At 40.2% G+C, this 20210-nt stretch overlaps 2 protein-coding genes and 1 non-coding gene across 4 annotated transcripts in view; all 3 read right to left on the bottom strand.

Moving 5' to 3' along the window:
- Positions 1-5518, bottom strand: part of LOC133384863 (coagulation factor X-like) — a 28784-nt gene extending 23266 nt beyond the window's left edge. The window contains exons 1-2 of the mRNA XM_061626667.1: positions 5219-5518; positions 2198-2358 (exon numbers count right to left, since the gene is read on the bottom strand). Of these exons, the coding sequence (XP_061482651.1) occupies positions 2198-2358; positions 5219-5288 (231 nt within the window). The 5' untranslated portion in view covers positions 5289-5518. The remainder of the gene's footprint in view (positions 1-2197; positions 2359-5218) is intronic.
- A 1481-nt stretch (positions 5519-6999) lies between these two features.
- Positions 7000-19208, bottom strand: LOC133384862 (coagulation factor VII-like). Of its 2 annotated transcripts, XM_061626665.1 has the most exons (8): positions 19082-19205; positions 16252-16412; positions 13440-13464; positions 13240-13353; positions 11555-11695; positions 10113-10219; positions 8779-8899; positions 7000-7750 (listed from the first exon to the last, which is right to left on the bottom strand). In XM_061626665.1, exons 1-8 carry the CDS (start codon positions 19149-19151, stop codon positions 7209-7211), a joined length of 1281 nt encoding a protein of 426 aa, XP_061482649.1. In that variant the 5' UTR covers positions 19152-19205; the 3' UTR covers positions 7000-7208. The 2 variants fall into 2 exon arrangements, with proteins under 2 accessions (XP_061482649.1, XP_061482650.1); XM_061626666.1 differs by lacking the exon at positions 13240-13353 and having other exon boundaries at positions 19082-19208.
- Positions 18089-18207, bottom strand: LOC133386409 (5S ribosomal RNA). The gene has a single exon (XR_009763154.1). It is a non-coding gene; the product is annotated as a 5S ribosomal RNA (ribosomal RNA).
- Positions 19209-20210: the final 1002 nt, after the last annotated feature.

Raw genomic sequence — 20210 nt, 5'->3', positions numbered from 1 at the left:
AAGTGAGAGAGAGGGACCTGGGATCCCTGACAATATATTTCAAGTCCTCTCTGAATCCTGAAGCTGGCTGGGTGACTTTAGCCTGTCAGTCTAACCTACCTCACAGGATTTATTTATTTATTTATTATTTGCTTTATACACCACCCTTCCTCCCAGCAGTAGCCCAGGATTGTTGTGAACGCGGATAAAAACAGGGGAGTACCATGTATACTACCTTGAGTGCCTTGGAGGAAAAGTGGGATGTAAAATGGATGTGGGAGAGACATATGTGAGGTTTGAGTAAAGCAGAATCTGCACAGTTCTGCCAGTTGCTGCTACAGTATGCCATCGAGCATACTAGAACTGCTTACGGCCCAGAATTGACCTAGCAAACTACTTTGTCAAATATGCATTTATTCACAGCTTCATACAGCTCTGCAAATATTTGCAAAAATAATTACATTTGATTGGCTACCCTTACTAAGTACAAAAAGAAAAGTAGCATCAGCTAGCTGAGAGACAATATTGCTTGACCTGGACAAAGCCAAGCTGTGCGTTGCTAGCTGCTTCAGATTTACCCTTTTATCAGTTGTAGTTTCCCCCCCTTTCCTACCTGCAGTTTTCCTTTATTACCTGCACTTTTGTTTTTCTGGCTTGTTGAGCAGATGGTTAGAATTTATAAGGAAGAATAATAGATAAGGAAGAACCAGTTCATTACTGGAAGATTCTGAGAATTATGAGAAAAAATTCTCATAGGTGGGTTTTGGCAATTCAGTGTTAGACAAAAGATTGGGTTTAAACAATTCAGAAATAGATATGCTATTATGAAGTATTACAGGAGTATTAGAGGCTAAGAAAAGAAATGTAATGTAAAGGCATTGATTGATGTTTTTCTTAATTTTTTTCTTTTATAAATGGAACCCTTTTTCCTTATATAGTGGGATTGACATATAACTAAACAACATAAGAACATAAGAAGAGCCTGCTGGATCAGGCCAGTGGCCCATCTAGTCCAGCATCCTGTTCTCACAGTGGCCAACCAGGTGCCTGGGGGAAGCCCGCAAGTAGGACCCGAGTGCAAGAACACTCTCCCCTCCTGAGGCTTCTGGCAACTGGTTTTCAGAAGCATGCTGCCTCTGACTAGGGTGGCAGAGCACAGCCATCATGGCTAGTAGCCATTGATAGCCCTGTCCTCCATGAATTTGTCTAATCTTCTTTTAAAGCCATCCAAGCTGGTGGCCATTACTGCATCTTGTGGGAGCAAATTCCATAGTTTAACTATGCGCTGAGTAAAGAAGTACTTCCTTTTGTCTGTCCTGAATCTTCCAACATTCAGCTTCTTTGAATGTCCACGAGTTCTAGTATTATGAGAGAGGGAGAAGAACTTTTCTCTATCCACTTTCTCAATGCCATGCATAATTTTATACACTTCTATCATGTCTCCTCTGACCCGCCTTTTCTCTAAACTAAAAAGCCCCAAATGCTGCAACCTTTCCTCGTAAGGGAGTCGCTCCATCCCCTTGATCATTCTGGTTGCCCTCTTCTGAACCTTTTCCAAGAAGGTAGTTGCTATGCATATGTATATTATAGCCCTTTTTGTACAGTAACTATAAAAATATAAACACTGTAATAAAATATTAACAAATAAGGGAAGATATATAAAAGCAGGGCCCACAACCCACTGAGTGCCCTTTGACCAACAGAGTTGTCAGACTAATATTAACAGCCCATCTTGTCTCTTTCTGCTTGCTACCTCTTTCATTTTCCTCCCTCCTCTGCCTAGGACAGGGAGGGGGAACCTGCAGCTGCTGATGGACTACAATTCCCCTCTTCCCTGGCTATTGGCCATGCTGGCTGGGACTAATGGGAGTTGCAACAACATCTGTAGGGTCACAGGTTCCCCATCTCTTGCCTAGGAGGTGTTTGATGAGTGCCCTACATCTGGGTCCAATATTCTACAGCTGGAGGAAGCAATACCGGGTAAGAGGAGGTGAAAGTAGTGGCAAATGAAGAGAACAGTAAGGAGATGCAGGACTGACAAGATGTCAGATGCAGCTGACAGTTCCATTGTGAAGCCATGATTGGAACACAGCTGTCAGCCCTGTTTTGAGATCATCTGGTTTTGCTCTGAAGGACTGCTGACAGAAACCAGCAACTATGTTAAGAAACCAGCAACTATATTAAAGCAAAGCACACACAATGGCCAGCTTGTCCTTACAGTTTTCTCTTGGTCTTCAAAGGCTTCTCTGGCTTCTTCTTTGGAGCATCTCTCCTCATTGCACTCTCTTTCAATGTTTCCTTGCTTAAACTCCTCAAATGGTGAATTGGCACGCTTTGCTCTTTTCAGAAAATGGTTTGCAGTTTTATCTTGTAAGAATACTAAAGGAAGAAGAAGAAGAAGAAACAAACACAAAACAAAACAACAAAACATCTAATGTTTTATATGGAAATTTCATTCTCTGTCAAAACACTTGAGGAAGCTCAGCTGAATGAATAAGTGTGTTAGGAATATATGTGATGAGCATTGTTTCATATTACTACTTGTGATAGAAAGCACACCATGGCGCTCTCTCCCCTGCTCTCTGTTTATTTGTGTGTCATATGAGACAGCATCCACATAGCAATATTGATCCAGTTCTTATGCTAGGCCATGATCTGTCTTAATATCTTTGTCTATTAAGTGGGAAAAAGCCACCTAGTGCTTATGGTGGCTGCTGCCCTCAAACAGCTAGACATACCTCCTTGAGATCTCCCTTCCAGCCTTCTTCTCACTCTGCACTTTGGGCAAGGAGAGAAGCACTACAACTTAGTTACTCTCACAGTGGTAAAGTGAGCACTGGAAACTCCACAAAGCATGAGGTGAGGAGACGGCTGGAAGGGGCTCTTGTGGCATAGCAGCCTGTTGCTGCTGGAATGGCAAACACTACAGCCACTAGGAGTTCCTTTCATGTGATGCCTTACTAAGCTTATGGTCTGAGTCTATGTCTCAGGAATTCTCAAAATTCTGCTTAGATCCCATATTAATTTTCATTATATGGCACAAAGATGCAGAGGTAAGATGAATCAGTTTGGGATTGCCACTCGTCATCTCAAATTAGTCACTCTCAACTAGGGATGGAAATATCTGTCTGTTATAGTTATCTCAGTTTCTCATTTTTCCAATGTTAAATTCAGTTCTCTACATTTCTGCAGCAGTCTGTGAATTTTTAAAAAAAAAATCCTCATGAAAATTCTCCACCATTTTAGTGCAAATTTCTCCAAATATACACATTTTTGTAGGCAGTTTTGACAAAGGTACACATTTTTGCCAGCCATTTCTCATCATTTCATGCCCTTTTGCATGTTATTTTCATTCATGTATTCATTTTTATGCACACTTTCCCCTAATATATGCATTTTTGTAAATGTTGTTTAGTTGGCGAACTGCATCCCAAAATTCTAATAAATGCAGATTTCGAAGGGTGGCTGTGTTTTGGTTCTCATATTGTTTCAGAAATTGCGAATTTGAGAAATTCTGCTTGAAATGGGAACTGAGTCAAAATTCTCACCCATCCCTGTTCTCTACAGTGAAATTCCCCCTCTACAAGCATCACCTGGTGGTTTTCAAAATCACACACTCTACCTCTCTCTAATTTACCCCTTCCAGGACCTGCAGTATATTGTTGCAGTGGTTTTCTCACAACCATTAACATCTCACCCACTCCTTGGATTCTCCCTCTAAAGCCTGATGACAAGACATGAAGCTGTGGCCTTATATTTGATTCTTTCCTTTCCTTTGCTCCCCACATTCAGCTGTGACTTCAACTTATACATCTACTGATTCATTTTCATCCTCTCAGCTACAACTGGTACAAGCTTTGGCCATCTCCCATCTTGGCTCCTTCAGCTATCTTCTCTCTGGCTTATATCTTTCACACTTTGTTCCTCTCACCTCTACTCCCAAGTTCAACTGCCAAAATGATTGACCTCCCCAAATCACCCTGAAAACTCCTCCTCAAAAGCTTCTATTTGCGTGGGAGGAGGTAGGTGAGGACAGGCAAATTAAATGCTATATTGGTGACTGACTACATCTTGCAGCAGCAAATTACATAAACCAACTATCTGCTGTGTGAATGTTTTCTTTTGCCTGATGTAGTTTCCTGCCAGTCAGTGGTAGCTACTGACAAAAGGTCCAGACGCCATTATGAATGCCTAAATGGGACAATATGTGCAGTTCTATGCGCACATCACTCTTTCACTGGATGCTGTCATCCCCTGTTCTCACCCACCCCTGGCAGAAGCCAGTTCTGTTCCCATTCTAGGCAATGTGTCTGCAAAAATGCAGATTACTGTCGCTCGACTGGGCCAATTGCATGTGATTTATATTATGATACTAAGCATGCTTACTGAACAGTTTTTTGCAGTTAAATTTATGTGACTTCCATGCCAAAAAGAGAGAAGTGTTTACTAACAGGGTGTTTCTGTTAACACTAAAAAAATCCTAAATTACTTTTGCTGAAGACACTAGAATGGATCTCAGAAGAAAGCTAACTACTTGCTTAAAAATATTATAGAATGGCACTGAGGTCTTGTGATAATGTACGAAGTTTTTGTGAAGTTACACTATACACTATTCATAAAATTATTGGGGTGCTTAGGAAAACAAGCAAATTAAGAGTTTCCCATGTTAAATTTACTATCATAACATCACTGATCTGTGAAATGTTAAGATTCCCCCCTTCAAATCATATGCATTTCTTCATTTCTTAGAAGTATTTCTTCCTTTATCCATCTCTCTGTGTCATTTTTATTTTCTTCAACATTGTTTTTTTAATTGTTTTCCTTCTTTCAAAAAACAAATCACATTAATATCAAATCATCATTAAATCATCTGCCTATGATGGAAACCATAACAATATTATAGGTATGTTCTTTTCTTCCTCGTCCAAGACATTTTTTTGCGATAACTAGGGCTCTCTCCTTAGTGGTATATATCATCTCTTCTCTCCCTCCATGGCTGAGACAGTATTCTTGGGTGCTTTTTCACACCCTTAGCATATTTTAATAGGAAAGAATTTGGATTCCCACATCATATGTAGGCACACAGGATGTAATATATATGAGACTGAGACCCTTTCAGTAGAGAAGACTTCTAATTTGTGATCCGTACTTGTCCTGACACAGAAAGGAGGAATATTTCTTATTCAAAAGAAATGAAAACAAGCACTGGCAGAGAGAAAAACGGTTAAGACTTGCTTACCATTTCTTTCTGCCTTCAGGAGACTTGACAGAGAAGCGAAGATCAAAATGAGGAGCAGCTGCTTAGCCATGGTGCCTATTGGCGGAAAACAACCACACTGTTCCACTTCAGGGCTAGCAGTGAACAAGGTTCAAGCAGCATACTTCCTGTTGCTGGGCTGTAGCTCTTATCACACACACAACAACCGTATTTGTGTTTGGATATGGATTCTTCAAATCATTGTGTGATTGATTAGACATCCTGGTCTTTTCCAAGTAAGGTCATAGAGGCTGTAGCACATTAAAAGCATGTGGTGGCTTTGATGCCTCAGAAGACAGCTTCCCCTGCTTTTCGCCTCAGATATTTAGGCATAAAGGAAGTGCTCAAAAAGGTCAAAAGCCATTACATTGACAGGAATAATCTTTCTCTTCACGTTCTTCACAAGGATATTCAAAACAATCCTAAAGGCAATTTGTTCCTAATGAGAGCTTTTTCCTCTGCCTTTCCCAAAAAATATTTTGTTGTGGGTGTGCTTTTGCAGTATTTGAACCAGAAAACAAGAGGGGGGAAATCTGCACATTTTCTACTTGACTGATTTATGTTAGAAAGAGGCATTCCTGAGACTGTATTGTATACATAATTTGGCTGACACTTTCTGAATAGAGTAAGATGTATGTTTGGCCCTGGCAGAAAAATTGCTGGACAGAACTAGCTTGGGAGAGAGTTTAACAGCTTCCCAAGAGAGATGGCAGATTAAGGAGCCAGACTGTCAATCTAAGGAAAGGATTATGAATGAAAACATGGGTTGTAGGCATGCTCATGGTCACTCAGCATGAACATACAAATGCTTTGGTGAGGCAACTTCTCGCAGAAGAGGCCCCACAGCTTACTCACACCAGAAGATAATTACTGAATTCTTCATCTAGGAGTAAAACTGTAAGCTAGAAACATTTTCATTTAGATTCATTGTGTACTTTTAGTTGCATACACACCATACCTTTAAACACATTCAAAGCACATCCACCTCCCTGCAAGAATCCCGGAATTCATAATATGTTAAGGATGCTGGGACCTGTAGCTCTGTGTGGGGTAAACATTTGTGTTCTGTCCTCCATGAATGTGCCTATTCTTCTTTGAAAGCCATCTGTGCTAGTGGGCATCATCACATCTGGTTCAAGAGAATTCCATAAATTAATGATATGCTGTGTGAAGAAGCAATTTTAAAAAAATCTGTCCTGAATGTCTGCCACTCAATATTTTTGATGACCCCAAGTTCTAGTATTATATGAGAGGGGGGGGGGAAGTGTTCCACTCGCCTAATAATTTTGCTTATTCTTCTCTGTACCTTTTTCAGCTCAATGAAATTCCCCAGCTGGTTTTTAGCCCATATTGTTACTACCCACCTCCAAGACTAGAAACAAGCCCAGCTGAAAGGGAAAAGAGACTAAGCATTCCCTTTTCATATCTGCTGGTTGTCCCCTACAAAATGCCACCCACTCTCTGTACCATTTTACTTCAACAAACAGGGAACTTGCCAAGTTAATATCCATTTCCACCCTGAGTGGACCTTCAGATTTCCATGCTGGCTGGAATTACGTATGTTCACTTTCTTGTGTACTTCAATTTCATGTCTCCAAGAATCAACCTTAAATCTTATTTTTCTGCTTATAGTTATAACATACACTTGTGGAAAATGTTGAAGATAACTCTACGATTAAATAGTTTACACTCCTCTCTGGTTCCAATGTTAGAAACAATAGTAAAGTATAAATTTGTGAAGAATGAATAAAAGAAAGTATTAATTCAGTATTAGGTCTTTAATTGATACAAGATGCTTGAAGAATGCCAGACAGGGAGGTGTCAAAAATGATAGACAGAAAAAACTATGTGAGAAGTACTAATTTAAGCTGCAATCCTATATATACTTACCTAGGAATAAATCCCATTGAACTCAATATGTTTCACTTCTGAGTAGGCATGTATAGGATTGCAGAGCTAGAAGCATTCTGCATTAGGAATCCATGTGATTGTTTAGCCATGCAATGTATTTCATTACGTTTGTGTAAACCCCATATGTGCCTATTGCTGCACACCCCTTTCCCCAGCTCACAATCCCTGTCAGAAACCAAGTGCTCTTGTACTCTGTTACATGAGGCCCACCGCTGTCACCTTCACAAGAGTCTTTTGTCCCATTAAGGTATCCTGCACAGAACATGTTCCCTGTAATATTGAAGTTAGTATGCTCAGTGCATTCTTTTTTATGCATTTTGGGGAGCCTGACTTGCATAAGTACAGCTGATGTAGCCCCGCCTTCTAAGAGACGCCCCCATCCACTCACTGTGGAGTATTCAATGAAGTTCAGGACGTCTGCAGAAAACCGTGGCTGAGGCAAGCATATTGGCACTACGTAATCTGTGAAATTAACAGGTGTTGCTAATCGCAGCAAGGCAATGTCATTGTCAACTTTTTTGGAAGAATACTTTTCATGGATTATGATTTCAGCAACTCTTCTTTCCTGTTCACCTTCATCTTCATGGTTTATCCTGTATTCACCTGGAAAAGCAACAATATTTGTTATGTAGTAGATATCAAATGCCTTAATAGCACAGATCTTACAGTAGAGTCAAGTCTTTAGGCTCATATTCAGAGAGGATTCATTGTCCTCTTTGGCTCATACTGGGAAGGTAAAGAATAACACAAAGGGCACTTCCAGACTGTTCCTAATTTGGGGTCAGATTCAATTCTGTACCACCAAATTCAGGTTGTGCAGTTGACAAGAGGTTTTGAATTACAAACCTGCTCCCCCTAAAGACTGGACTTTTTGCGATGAGGAATGTGATGGGGGAAATGCACTGGAAAGTGTGGGATAACACTTGCTTTGATGCAACATCATCTAACCTCCCCACAAACAAATCAGAATGAATGCTCATTAAAAAGCTAACATTGTCTAATCTCCCTGCAAACAAATCAGGTGAAACAACAGGTCATCTGGAAGCACACAAAGTTCATTATTCCCCCCCCCTTACACAAATGGATTCATATTACTGTTTGTGATTGCAGAACCAGAATGTTTTATGCTCATCAGAATCTGATGTTGAGGAGCAATTCTTTATGCTGGCATTCTTTCCTGCTCCATACATATAATGATCCAATTGTTGGCCATTATGCAGGGAACAGTGTAGGTGAAATAATTTTCTGATGGAGTGGGAGAAATATGCTGAGCTATGTAGAGCAGCCTTCCCCAACCAAACTTGAGTCACCAGATTTTGTTGTGACTCCAGCTCTCATCAGTCCTAGCCTGCCTGGTCAATGGTCAAGGATGATGGGAGTTGTAGTCTCAACATCATCTCAGAAATAAAGGTTGGGGAAGGCTGCACTAGAGCTTCCTGCATAGCGAAGCACACAATTATATTTATTTTAAAAACTTATCCCCTCCCCAACACTTTTGAAACCCACTTCCTAGGGAAGGTTATTTCAACTGGCCATCCATATGGATTGATCTCTATGTAGTTTCAGGACAGTATAGCAAGCCTTTTTTTAATCTTCTCAGTTCCACTGAGTTTGGGAAAGACTGTACTCACCCAGTTTTATTCTGAGTGCTCCACGGCGCATACGGTCTAAGCAATGGGCTGCAGTAACTACCCATGATGGGGCAAGCAGAACACCTCCACATTTTGCCTTTTCACCATCTATCATGAGAGCCTGAAAATATAACAACCATCACTGCAAATCACATTTCTTGTAAATGATTTACTTGGGATTTATGGAGGACTGGTTCTGGTATCATCCATCTAGCATGATCATTGAAAGGAATGTTTAGGTGATTTTAAGAACAACACTAAAACTTTTGGTGCACAAAAATTATCAGTAGGCTGGAGCAACTCCCCTAATGAGGGAAAGTTACAATGTTTGGGTTTTTTTAGTTTAGGGGTGGAAAGTCAATAAGGGGGCACATGATCAAAGAAGTATGCATGGTGTGGAGAAAGTGCGGAGAGATGTGTTTTTCTCCCTCTCACAATACTAGAACCTGGAGTCAGCTAATGAAACTGAATGGTGGAGAGTCAGTGCAGAACCAAACTACATAATCTGTGCTGAACTAGATGGGCCTCTGGTTTGACTGAGCAGAACTCTTCTTAGGGCTAAGGAGAGCATGTGAGATACCAAAATAAAGACCTGAGTTGACTCTAGACATATTAAGAGTGGTTAAAGAACTTGTTATGTGGAGAAGAGAGTTGAATGAACAGCATCTGTGCCTGTCCTTTACTACCCATGGAGGTAATAGCAACCTTGAAGAGTGGGTGGGGGTGGTTTGCACTGGGGAAAGTGCAAAGTTAAAACATCGTTTTCCAGAGCACCGCATGCCCACTTTTGGAATTCAGTCACATTACACATTTATTTTTTCTGTTTTTGTGTAAAAAAATCCAAACTTGCTTCTAGTTCTTTGTGTACATTCTCCCCCCAAGGGTACACTCCTCAACATTCAAAATGCAATATTTTGCTGCTCTCCCCCTGTAAATGTGTGTGCTAGACTAGTTTGATTGCTTGCAAAAATGTGATTGTGTAAATGTTGCTTGTGATCCCTATTATCTAATTTTTAGAACTTTTTTTTTAAATAGGGGGTTTTTTTAGTTCTTGTGTTGCCACACAGTACCACCACAGGAATGCTCACCTACTTTTAAAAATGAGATGAACACCTCCTATGTGCCCCCCATTCTGTGAATCTTTTGTTGGAGGTTTTGTTTGGAGAGTGTCTCTTTCAAAAACCCAGGGATCTGGCATAGTTTCCTCTTCCCCTAATGATTCATGCAACATATGAAAAGTCAGAAACATCTCTGTATATTCCTCCCCACCCCCAAATGCTTGTGATGTAAAAATGTTAAAAGAGAAAATTGTACTAAAGTTCGTGAAGACTCACTTGCCATGGGCATTCACCTGGAAGACAGGTATAACCACCTATGATTCTTCCCTGCCGGCCCTCTTTTTTTTTGGCCAAAATTGGGATTTTCCCACAAGGATAATCAACTGTAAAAGATGTAGCTTTTGTTAAGCATGAAACATGAAATGAGTCATTTCACACAATTTTAGTTTGGGCTGTATCACTAAACTTCAGTCAACAATATTTTGTTACACGTAAATGACCATAATACTGTGATTGTTATTATGGTTATTTCAGACCATAATACTGTGATGATTTTTTAAAAGGCAAGCTTCCAGTCTATATTATAACTATACAACCATGCTATAACAAAAGCTCTTTCTCATGTAGGGATGTAAGAAGGTATTGCTTTCCACTGCATGCAGCACTGTTTCTGTTCTGCTGCAGTTTATTGTCTACCCAAAATGACATTCTTTGTTTTGCTGTCCACTGTGGTGAAATTACGTAACTTACATACTTAATTATGTAAATTATTCCACTCCATTAATTTCAGTGCAAAGAAAATACAATGCAAATGGGAAAAAAAACAATGATGTGATGTTTGTGGATTGAAAGCAACAAATATCAATTGGGACTAATAAGCATACATCAGCAATTTCCACTCCTATTTCTGTTTTCAGTGGAATTCTCCTACATCCCTAGGCAGGTTTTGCATTGTTAACTCCTTTACATGCACTGATTGAGTGGCATTTAAAATGTTTGACATTCATTTGAAGTGTATGACGTTCAGTTCTTGTTGATTTCTTTGCCTCATTCCCAACAGGCTGTGGAACTTATGTCCAGCCTAGTCAACAAAATAGTTAGGCAGTAGTTAGATTGAGACTGATGTCACAGTCTGCACTCTAGTCAATGACAAGTTGATGACTCTGCATTGTTCCGGTATGAACTCCAAAGACAGATGTGTATCTGAACCCCATGAAGGTCTTGCAGTATCACTGCTGACAACAAAAAACAGGACTGTAGAACACATACTTTGTTTGCGTAAGGCCTCAAATTCAGTTCCCATCATCTCTAGGAAGGTGAAAAATGCCTGTCTGAAACCCCAGAGAACTATTGCCAGTCACTTTAGACACGACTGAGCTACATGAAACAACAGACTGACTCAGCATAAGGCCATTTCCTTGCAATGCCAAGAGTTTGATCCTGGCCAACGACATGGAAATTAGTTTAACTGGATTATTGTTTGAAGCCCCAGGGTAACATTTCTGTTTACAAGCTGGTAAAGATACAACTGGTAAGTGGAAAAGTACCATCTTATCTAAATGGAGAAATAGCATGGAATTTTTTTAAAAAAGTTTTCTGCCATGGTGGTTTTAGTCACATTGTTTTTAAAAAACTTATTTCCATATGTTCTGTGGCATCTACTGGGAAAGGGATGTAATCAGAAATATACTGGTGTGGTGATGTGTTCTATATCTTACCTTCTGGGATACAAGATTCTTCATCACTTTCTAGCCTGTATCCCTCTGCACAAAAACACTGTCGTACTGTAGTTGGGCTATCTGTACAATATTGTTCACAATTGCCATTGTTATAAATGCACTTCAGTCTGACTTCTGGACCTATATATAGAAAAAGAATATATTAACCAAACGTTGTTTGCAAATGGGCTTGTAATATTCCACGTTCAGATTTCTTTGTCTATTTATATTTGTATTAGTTTTCTTAGCCACCTTTCACAATAATTTCCCAGGGCAGATTACAGCAATAGAAAAATACAATATTAAAGTCAGTTTAAAATATACAAGTGTCACGTGTGTGAAAAGATGATACAGGAGGAAAGGTTTTAGAACAGGGATGCAGATAGACTTGACTTTAAGGAAAAATGGGAGAGAAGTAGTTAATGTTTATTGAATTCAGTTAACCCTCCCCCCCAGCAGCTTCTTCTACCAGTAGCCTGGAAGTTAGAGGGAAGTGAATTGCATACAATGGGGAGATGGCACTACCAGGGCTTGGGACTGAACTGCCAGTGGTAACTTTAATTGATCTTGGTCTCGGAACAAGTAGCAGTTTACACAGCCTCAATGGATCTTGTATGTGTTGGACACAATGAAGAAGCATGCCCAATTCTCAAAAATCCAAAATGCGTAGAAAAATGCACATTCAATGTTGCTAGAACTGTGAAGTCTTCCAGGTCAATACATTGGTCTGAGCTTGTAGAATGAATGAGAAACATGAGCCTAGCAATGAAGAAAAATTAATTCATTGCTTTGCTGCTCATCTTGTCATTTAATAAATAATGTCCAATTGTTGTATTATATTGTAACAGACAATACAGTCCACCATTGTCAAATGTCGGGATGACTTTTAGAGAGATCCAGTGCAAACAATGATAAATTCAATGTGCCAGCTATTATGAGCAGGGTTAGAAAGATAAGTAAGGATATGGTGGTGGGTCAAACCCACATAAGCTCTCCAATTGTATCAAATGCATTGCGAAAGGTCAGGAGGCCTTGGCAAAGTGTTTGCGCGATGAACTTGCACCAATACCCTTGTTGATGTTTGATCAAGTTAGCTTGTGAAAAACTGATAAATCATGGCAGGGAGAACAAGTAGGATCTGTGCAGCGTAGAATGTCCTGTTCAGTGTTCCAGCCAGCCAGCCATGCTGTTTCTCAGGATTCTCCAGTTCATTCCCACCCACCTACCCACCCGTTTTCTCCCCCCCTCCACTCAATAGAGTCTCTGTAGACACTGAGAATGCGCAGCCCTCATTGAGTTGTTTGGGGGATTCCCTCTCTTAGGTGTTTTTTTCTAAATATTGGGGTGTGTGTGTTTAGTTCTGTCCACTCTGGAGTTCCCTGAACATACTGATACCACTCTCTTGTTTCTTAATGCCTCCAATTGGGCTACAATCCTGATGGGACTTCTCAGATGGGTTTTTTATTACAGTTAAAATAGATGCTTGTGTACCATGGGCAGGTCAGTTGCCTGGCTACACTTTGCATATTGTGTTTGCGGCAATCTCTTACGTTGCCTACTTTGTCCTTGCACGAGTCCGTCTCAGAGACCCCAGTTACGCACACAAGCCACAGTTATCCATGTTTTTTAGAACTTCTAGCAGAATTAAATTCTAATATTTCTTAGTGAAGTTAGTAATATCTTACCGATCTCACAGTTTTTACCCTCATAATCTATAGGACAAAAGCAAATGTAGTTTTGGTACTGGTCAGTACATGTCCCACCATTCTGGCAAGGGTTGGAGTCGCACTGATTAGGATCTGTGAAAACACTTAGCATCAGCTAAAGTTTTAAGAAACCTCCAATAATAAACTTTGTCTCATTGTGTTAGTATGAATCCCCTTACCTGTGTAGTGTTTCCAGAATTCCATCTGAGCAGAAGGGACAGAGATGCAGGAGAAAGAAGAAGCAAATTGAGCATAAGAATCCATCCTTTTCACAAGTAAAACAGTAAATACACTATAACAACTAGGGAATGGTAACTAAGGTCATCATACCTTTCAGCAGCTTACAAATGAAAACAGGGCTACTCTTGTTTACTTGTAACATCCGTATTTTTGCACCCAGAATCACCTCTTAAGCTGCCTCATCCCATTCACTCTCCAATATACAGATGAGGCTCCATTGTGTGCTCTGTTCATTTATTCTGCAACAGGTTGTTATTTGGTGATATAAAAGCCATTTTTTTCGTTATGTATTTAAGCAGAAGAACCCAACACCAGTTGGGTGTTCTATTCTTCTGCTTAAATACATAATGAAAAAATCCCCCCCCCAATATAACAGTTCAAATCGAGTCTCAGATGCAGCATAGGAAATGGCAGGCTGAACACCACAGACTGTATCAGGGATCATGTTTGTACATTTATGACATTTATGTGTGTTTATACTAATGATCCAAGATCTATTCCAAAAGGCCCACCAAAGCCTGAAGAATCACAACACTTTTAACTCTTAACATATTTGAACAAAGTAATCTCCAAAACCCGATTTCCCTACCAAACACAAAAGTACTTTACCAATGTCAGAAACCAGATTGTTCCTTGTAAACTGGGACTATTGAGATGCATGCCCTACTAGGGGTGAATTTAAAAGGTTGCACATAACTAGAAGCATAGCATTTTTTGCAGAGCTTGGAAAAGTTACTTTTTTGAACTACAACTCCCATCAGCCCTATCCAGCGGCCATGCTGGCTGGGGCTGATGGGAGTTGTAGTTCAAAAAAGTAACTTTTCCAAGCTCTGATTTTTTGACACACACAAAATACAGTAAGGCCCCACTCATATGGCAGGTTACGTTCCGGACCCCTGTTGAAAAGCGAAAACCACTGAAAAGTGGAACTCATTGAATGGAATGGTGTGTGACGCCAGAAAACTGCTGTAAAAGCAGAACAAGCACCATATGAGTGGGGCTTTAGTTTAATTGCATCTAACTGAGACAGCTGCATTAGCGAAGCGCCGTAAAGCGGGGCCCTACTGTATGAGTTCTATAGAATCACAAGAACATTGGGTTAGCAGAGATCCAGTGAGACACCCAGCACAACTTCCTGTATTAATGCAGGAAATGGGACTGAGGGATGCAAGGGGCACCTGGCTGTTGCTGCCAACTCAGCATCTCTTCTCTTCCTTTGCCTTGGTAAGGTGTAGAACTAGAAAATGTGCAGTGTGATGGCCATGAATCATCTAGTTCTATATGCAGACTCTGTTGAGATTTTTCTTTAGGACCTCAAGACTTCCACAAATTTCTGAGACAATGACCTGGTTTGGATGTAAATCAGGGTCAGCATTATGTGAGCAAGCTTTGGGTTCATGTGTTTTGTAGGACTAAAATGATATGCGCATATTCATTTGGGGATATAGTTGATAGATCATTTTATGCTTAAGGGAGAAGCAAGAGGCTTCAAGATGATTGGGGACAGAGAATCATAACACAGCATATCACAGCTAAAATCATATAGGAACTTACAACATAAGCAGAAGCGGAGCAAGGCACATGCAAGCAGCTTGGGCAAGAGTTTTAAATAGAAAGTTGATGAACACAATGTTTTTGGTAAAGGCAGTATGACAAACGTCTAAATGAGGGGCAGAACATAGTGTGCTGTGTTAGGGGACCAAATCTGCTGACTGGATTGGAATGGCAAGACAAGGAACTGGGTGAGAGGTTGTCACCAAGGAACAGACAAAGATCTGGAGAACCAATTAGAGACACTCCAAGTGGGATGGAGATAGGGAAAGGGGATAAAAGGCTGTGGTTGGATAGAAAGAAGAGGAAGAGAGATGGGTAAGATCTGATAAGAACTAAGTAGGAGAGAAACAAGAAGGACCTGGTCTTAGACACGAGAGCCTTTGCATGTGTTGTTTATGCTTTTAAGTGTTATTTCTTACTTAGTCTTTATTCTGTTATAGTTAAATTCTGATATAATAAAGGATAGCCAAACATGAGATTTGTCTATTAATTACTGTTTTAAAAGTTTTTTAAAAGTCCCCAATAGGTTTTAGGCTGCATTGGCCTCCTTTTAAAATCTATTGCTTCTTGTGCTACTCTCAGGGCATAAGGGCAAACAACTGAAGATATCTGAAAATGCTAGGATATCTCCCTTCAAGCTTGCCTTCTCCAGGCTAAAAGCGTACACATTTCATTCAGTCTGTATTCACTTAATCTACTTACCAGACCCTACGTAGTGCTCCTCTATATCCTTTCCAACTTGACCTAACTTACACAAATAGTGGCAAGCCTGCTTAAAAATCCTACACAAAACCCTCTCCCTGCCCCTAGCATGCCAGGGAGCCACCTGGCCTTGAACCTTCCTCCCTGGAATCCTATTTTTCTACCTGCAGGATTCTGTGTGTGTGTAACTAGAAGCTTTCAACCATGTGAGCTCCTATCCTTACCTTTGAAGAACACAGCTTAGAAATAGCTTTAGCACCTCTCTGCTAGTTATGAGAACTGGGTCCTTGTAAACATTTTTCTTGAACTGGGACACCCATACCTGGGCATAGTCTCTTCAATCGCAAGTACCTGTACCCTTTTGATTCTTGCCTCCTCCTGGTGACTGATGTTTAGTTTGTCAACCATTTCTTCTAATACTTATTTGGCTAATGTCATTGAAATGGGAAGTTGCCCTTTAAAATGACACCCCTCCCACTACACTACATTACTTACAGTTCTGGTGTTATCTTTGAAGATTTCTCTAGCTTCCTCCAGTGAACATTTCTCTTCTAGGCATTCTCGTTCCAGTGATCCAGTTTTAATCTCTTCAAGGAAGGAATTGGCTCTCTTCAGCCGTTGTAGCACATTGCTTGCTTCCTCGTGCTTTAAGAAGACTTAAAAAACAGAAATCATTGGCTGTCTGGATTCATAAGACACAGTTTTCAGGAACATCTCCACAGCTGAGGAAAGTAAGGAAGTAGAGCTGAACTGAAATTACTGGATTTTATGTCCGTTTTGATGAATATCGAAAAGTAGCACCCTTCTGCAGAAATTTTTCAACACTCATTGTGAATGCATTCATGTTGTTTTAGTGTTGCTCAGTTCTCCAGGTTGCTGTTTCTCAGTCCACCTTTTCCTCCTTGCCCTCATTTACCTTCACTACTATTGTGATTTGGTTAATGATATCATAAAGGTAATACACACATATAAATGCACATGAACATAATGTGGTCACCACAACAATCAGATTTAAACAGCTGTGAGGGAAAATCCTTTGGCTGAGGACAGTGAAGGTAAGATGTGTTCTGAGTAATTTCAAAGTGAATGTCAAGATTAGGGAATATTTGGCACAGCTGTAGTAGACATGCTTCAGTCAAGACAAATCCTTGCTTGAAAATTCTAGGCTTTTTTAGTTCAGATCAGTTTTAACATTGTGTGACAGGGTATGAAACCAATAGCCAGGATCCAAAGAATTTGCATGAGCCTAGTGTAATAATTTTACTTTGAGCAACAGAGCACCTTCTCCTTCCAGTCCGCAGAGATTCTGATGTTCCCATCAGATTCCAAAGCAGTTTACAATGCAGCATTAAGGACTGTTCAAGAAACAATTAAGACCTCCCCTGAATTTACCAAAGTGACAGCATATTTCTTTGCATCCTAACCATTGCAAAAATAAAAAGCATGTGCATATATTCCATGTGGGTATCCCGTGTTCCCCCCCCCAAGTCTATCCTTTCAAGATTAACCTCTCACCTGAGTGAGGTTATTGCTTAGCTCAATGAAGTCTCTAATGTTACTTCCTTGATTCTTGGAGAAACAGGCTAAAATATAGCAGGTTGATCAGAAGTGTAGTGGTCTGGGGTCTTGGGAGGTCTTAGACCCCTTTTTGGGAGCAGGTTCTCAATGTCTCTGGCATCCTACGAGCCAATCAGCATGAAAGGGGAGTGTGTTAGCCACTAAAAAGAGTCTTCTAACATACTTCCTTGTCCTTTCCTGCTGACTGGAACTAGAGTGAAAGGTGGTGAGTCAGCCACAGAGAAGACTCTTCTCAGTAGCTAATACTCTCCCCTTTCATGCTGATTGGCTGCTAGGGATGACTGTTGTTTTGGGAGAAGGAATTAACAAGGATCTGTTTCTCAAGTCCACAGCAAAAAAGGAGGTGTGTCTGTGACTATCATGAAGGGACCCTGCACTTCTGAATTTGCCACTGTGCTACTGAGGTTGATAGATGACTAAATCGTACTCAGAGAAGACTCACTGAAATCAATGGACTCAAGTTAGTCAAGTTCATTTATTTCAGTGAATCTACTCAGAATATGCCTTTTTGGATACAACTCGGCATGTCTTTATTTCACAATGTCTATTTTTGTTTTTCCTTTGAATACACATATACCTGACAAAGAATCAAAGCTTACAACACGTACAGAGCTGACTCTATTGTTGTTGTTATATGCCTTCAAGTCAATTACGACTTATGGTGACCCTACAAATATTTTTTTTATATATATATATACTTAGGGTTTTCACGGTAAGAGGTATTCAGAGGTGGGTTTACCATTGCCTTCTTCTAAGCCTACTGCACCCGGTATTCCCAGGCGGTCTCCCATCCAAGTACCAACCAGGCCAGACCCTGCTTAGCTTCCGAGATCAGACGAGATCAGGTGTGTTTAGGGTAGTATGGCTGTAGGCTGCTGATTCTATAAAGAGATCTTGTTCCGTTGCATTTAAGTAGTTTAGTAACTAAATTGTATTTTGTATTAAGAAAAAATAAATAAACCAAATATTTACCTTGTCTAACTTTTGTTTGCTTATGTTATTTTTTATCCTCCTAGTAAAGAGAATCAATTTTAAAACATTTTAAAATTACAAATGTGTCACAAATGATAAATTAGTTTGAATAAGTGCTGATTATGATTGTAAATAAGATTAGTCTGCAGCTAGGCTCATATGTCACTTATTGATCCAATGGACAGCACACAACCTGCTTACTACTAGTTTACGGAGTTGTAAAGAATCACCATGATGTGCATTTATGGTGCTTATTATATAGCTTTGTGAATGAATGCCAGAAAATTTGCCTCCCCGTTCTCCTCTGTAAAGGTAAGCAAATGATTAAAAAAATTATGAATACTTAAAAATGGAGACATAACATAGTGATACAGGTTTCTGTCTTCATTCTGAAGTTTCAGATACAAAAACACATCACCCAACAAGCAGAAAACTGCATGGAAGCAATAATTGATCATGGTGGTTTTAGAAATGTATAAAAAGACCCAGTCAACTTTGCTGCTATTTTGATCTCATAGCTTGGAATCTGATAGCTGATCTATCTATGAAGCACTGGGGAAGAAAAAAAGTCTGGTTAATAATCAAACTTAGCTGCAAACTTTTCTGAATCATTATGGCAAGCAAACAAGCACCTCTCTTATTTAAAATGATTTGATTTTAGGAAGCTTTAGAAGTGTGCAATCCTTTTTCGAAATCTCTCTACACTTTCCATAAAAAAGAAAACCACAAGTATAAGAAAACATATTATATATTATGACAGTTTCATGAGTCATACCTGCAGTCAGTAAAAGCGGATATATTAGCAAAAGGCAGAAAAACAGAATGTTGAAGTGACAGGAAATCATGATGAAACCAAAATGCCTGTGTCCAAATAGTGCACTGATATTTTAGCAAGAACTCTGTGACCAAAGTTCTGTTTCAATTGGTTCAGTTGTAGGAGGGGTACAGAGACACTGGCAGAGAAAGAACTGAAGCCGTAACAAACGAATATACTTAATAGCCAGCCTGATCTTAGTGGACAGAACTTTGGACAAATAGAAACATCAGTTTAAGTCACAAAGTACACTTATTTATTTCAGTTTATATCAGGAGTGGGGAATCTTTTTTTCAGCCCAAGGGCTGCATTCCCTCATGGGAAACCCCCCCAGAAGCCACATGCTCATGGAGGTTGGGGCACAGTGGGTGATAGCAAGTTGGTGGCTTATGAAAGCTTCCTTATGGAGGGGTTCCCAAGCCACTGAGAAGACCCTCTCTCACATCTCTGCCAAACACACTTCAGATATTGGTGGGAGGTCCAGGCATTCCCCTTCATGTGAGGGGGAGAGTGGCTCCATGGCCTTGCCCCCTCCATTGCATCCCCCAAAGTCATGTCTTACTGCCTTCCATTCAATGGGGCTCAGCTTCTACAGTGGAAAGGCTGTTATAGCCACGTAGGCTCCCTACAGAAGAAAAATCCTAATGCATGGAAGGGGTGTGGTGTGTCTGCTCAGAAAGTGACCGAAGGGGGGGGTCAATAAGTGCAGCACTGCTTCCCCTCCACCCCCGGCTTGGCCCTTACTCCCAGTCCTCCTCTCTTAGCCCACAGCTTCCTTCATCCTCCACTCTGAACTAACTATATTGCTTCAGTCAGTAATAACAGAGACAAAATTTATCAGAAAAGATTTTTTCAGCCCTCCTGAATCTGTTGGAGAATTCCACTCCCTCCTTCCAGGGAATTTTTTGGTGTTTCCTTGTAGCCTCCCTCATTTTGCCACTCATAAATAGGATGGAGAATTCTTTTTAGTTCATTTTCACACACGATCACCTCATTTTGGCAGAGATACCTCTTAGCACTAACCTTAATGTATCCTGTTACCTTGGTTTAGAGGGTGAAGGAAGGGCTGCCAAACACAGACACACAAATA

Source organism: Rhineura floridana, chromosome 5, assembly GCF_030035675.1.
Source record: "Rhineura floridana isolate rRhiFlo1 chromosome 5, rRhiFlo1.hap2, whole genome shotgun sequence".
In the NCBI taxonomy this organism is placed as follows: Eukaryota; Metazoa; Chordata; class Lepidosauria; order Squamata; family Rhineuridae; genus Rhineura; species Rhineura floridana.
This window is presented reverse-complemented; position numbering and strand designations above follow the sequence as displayed.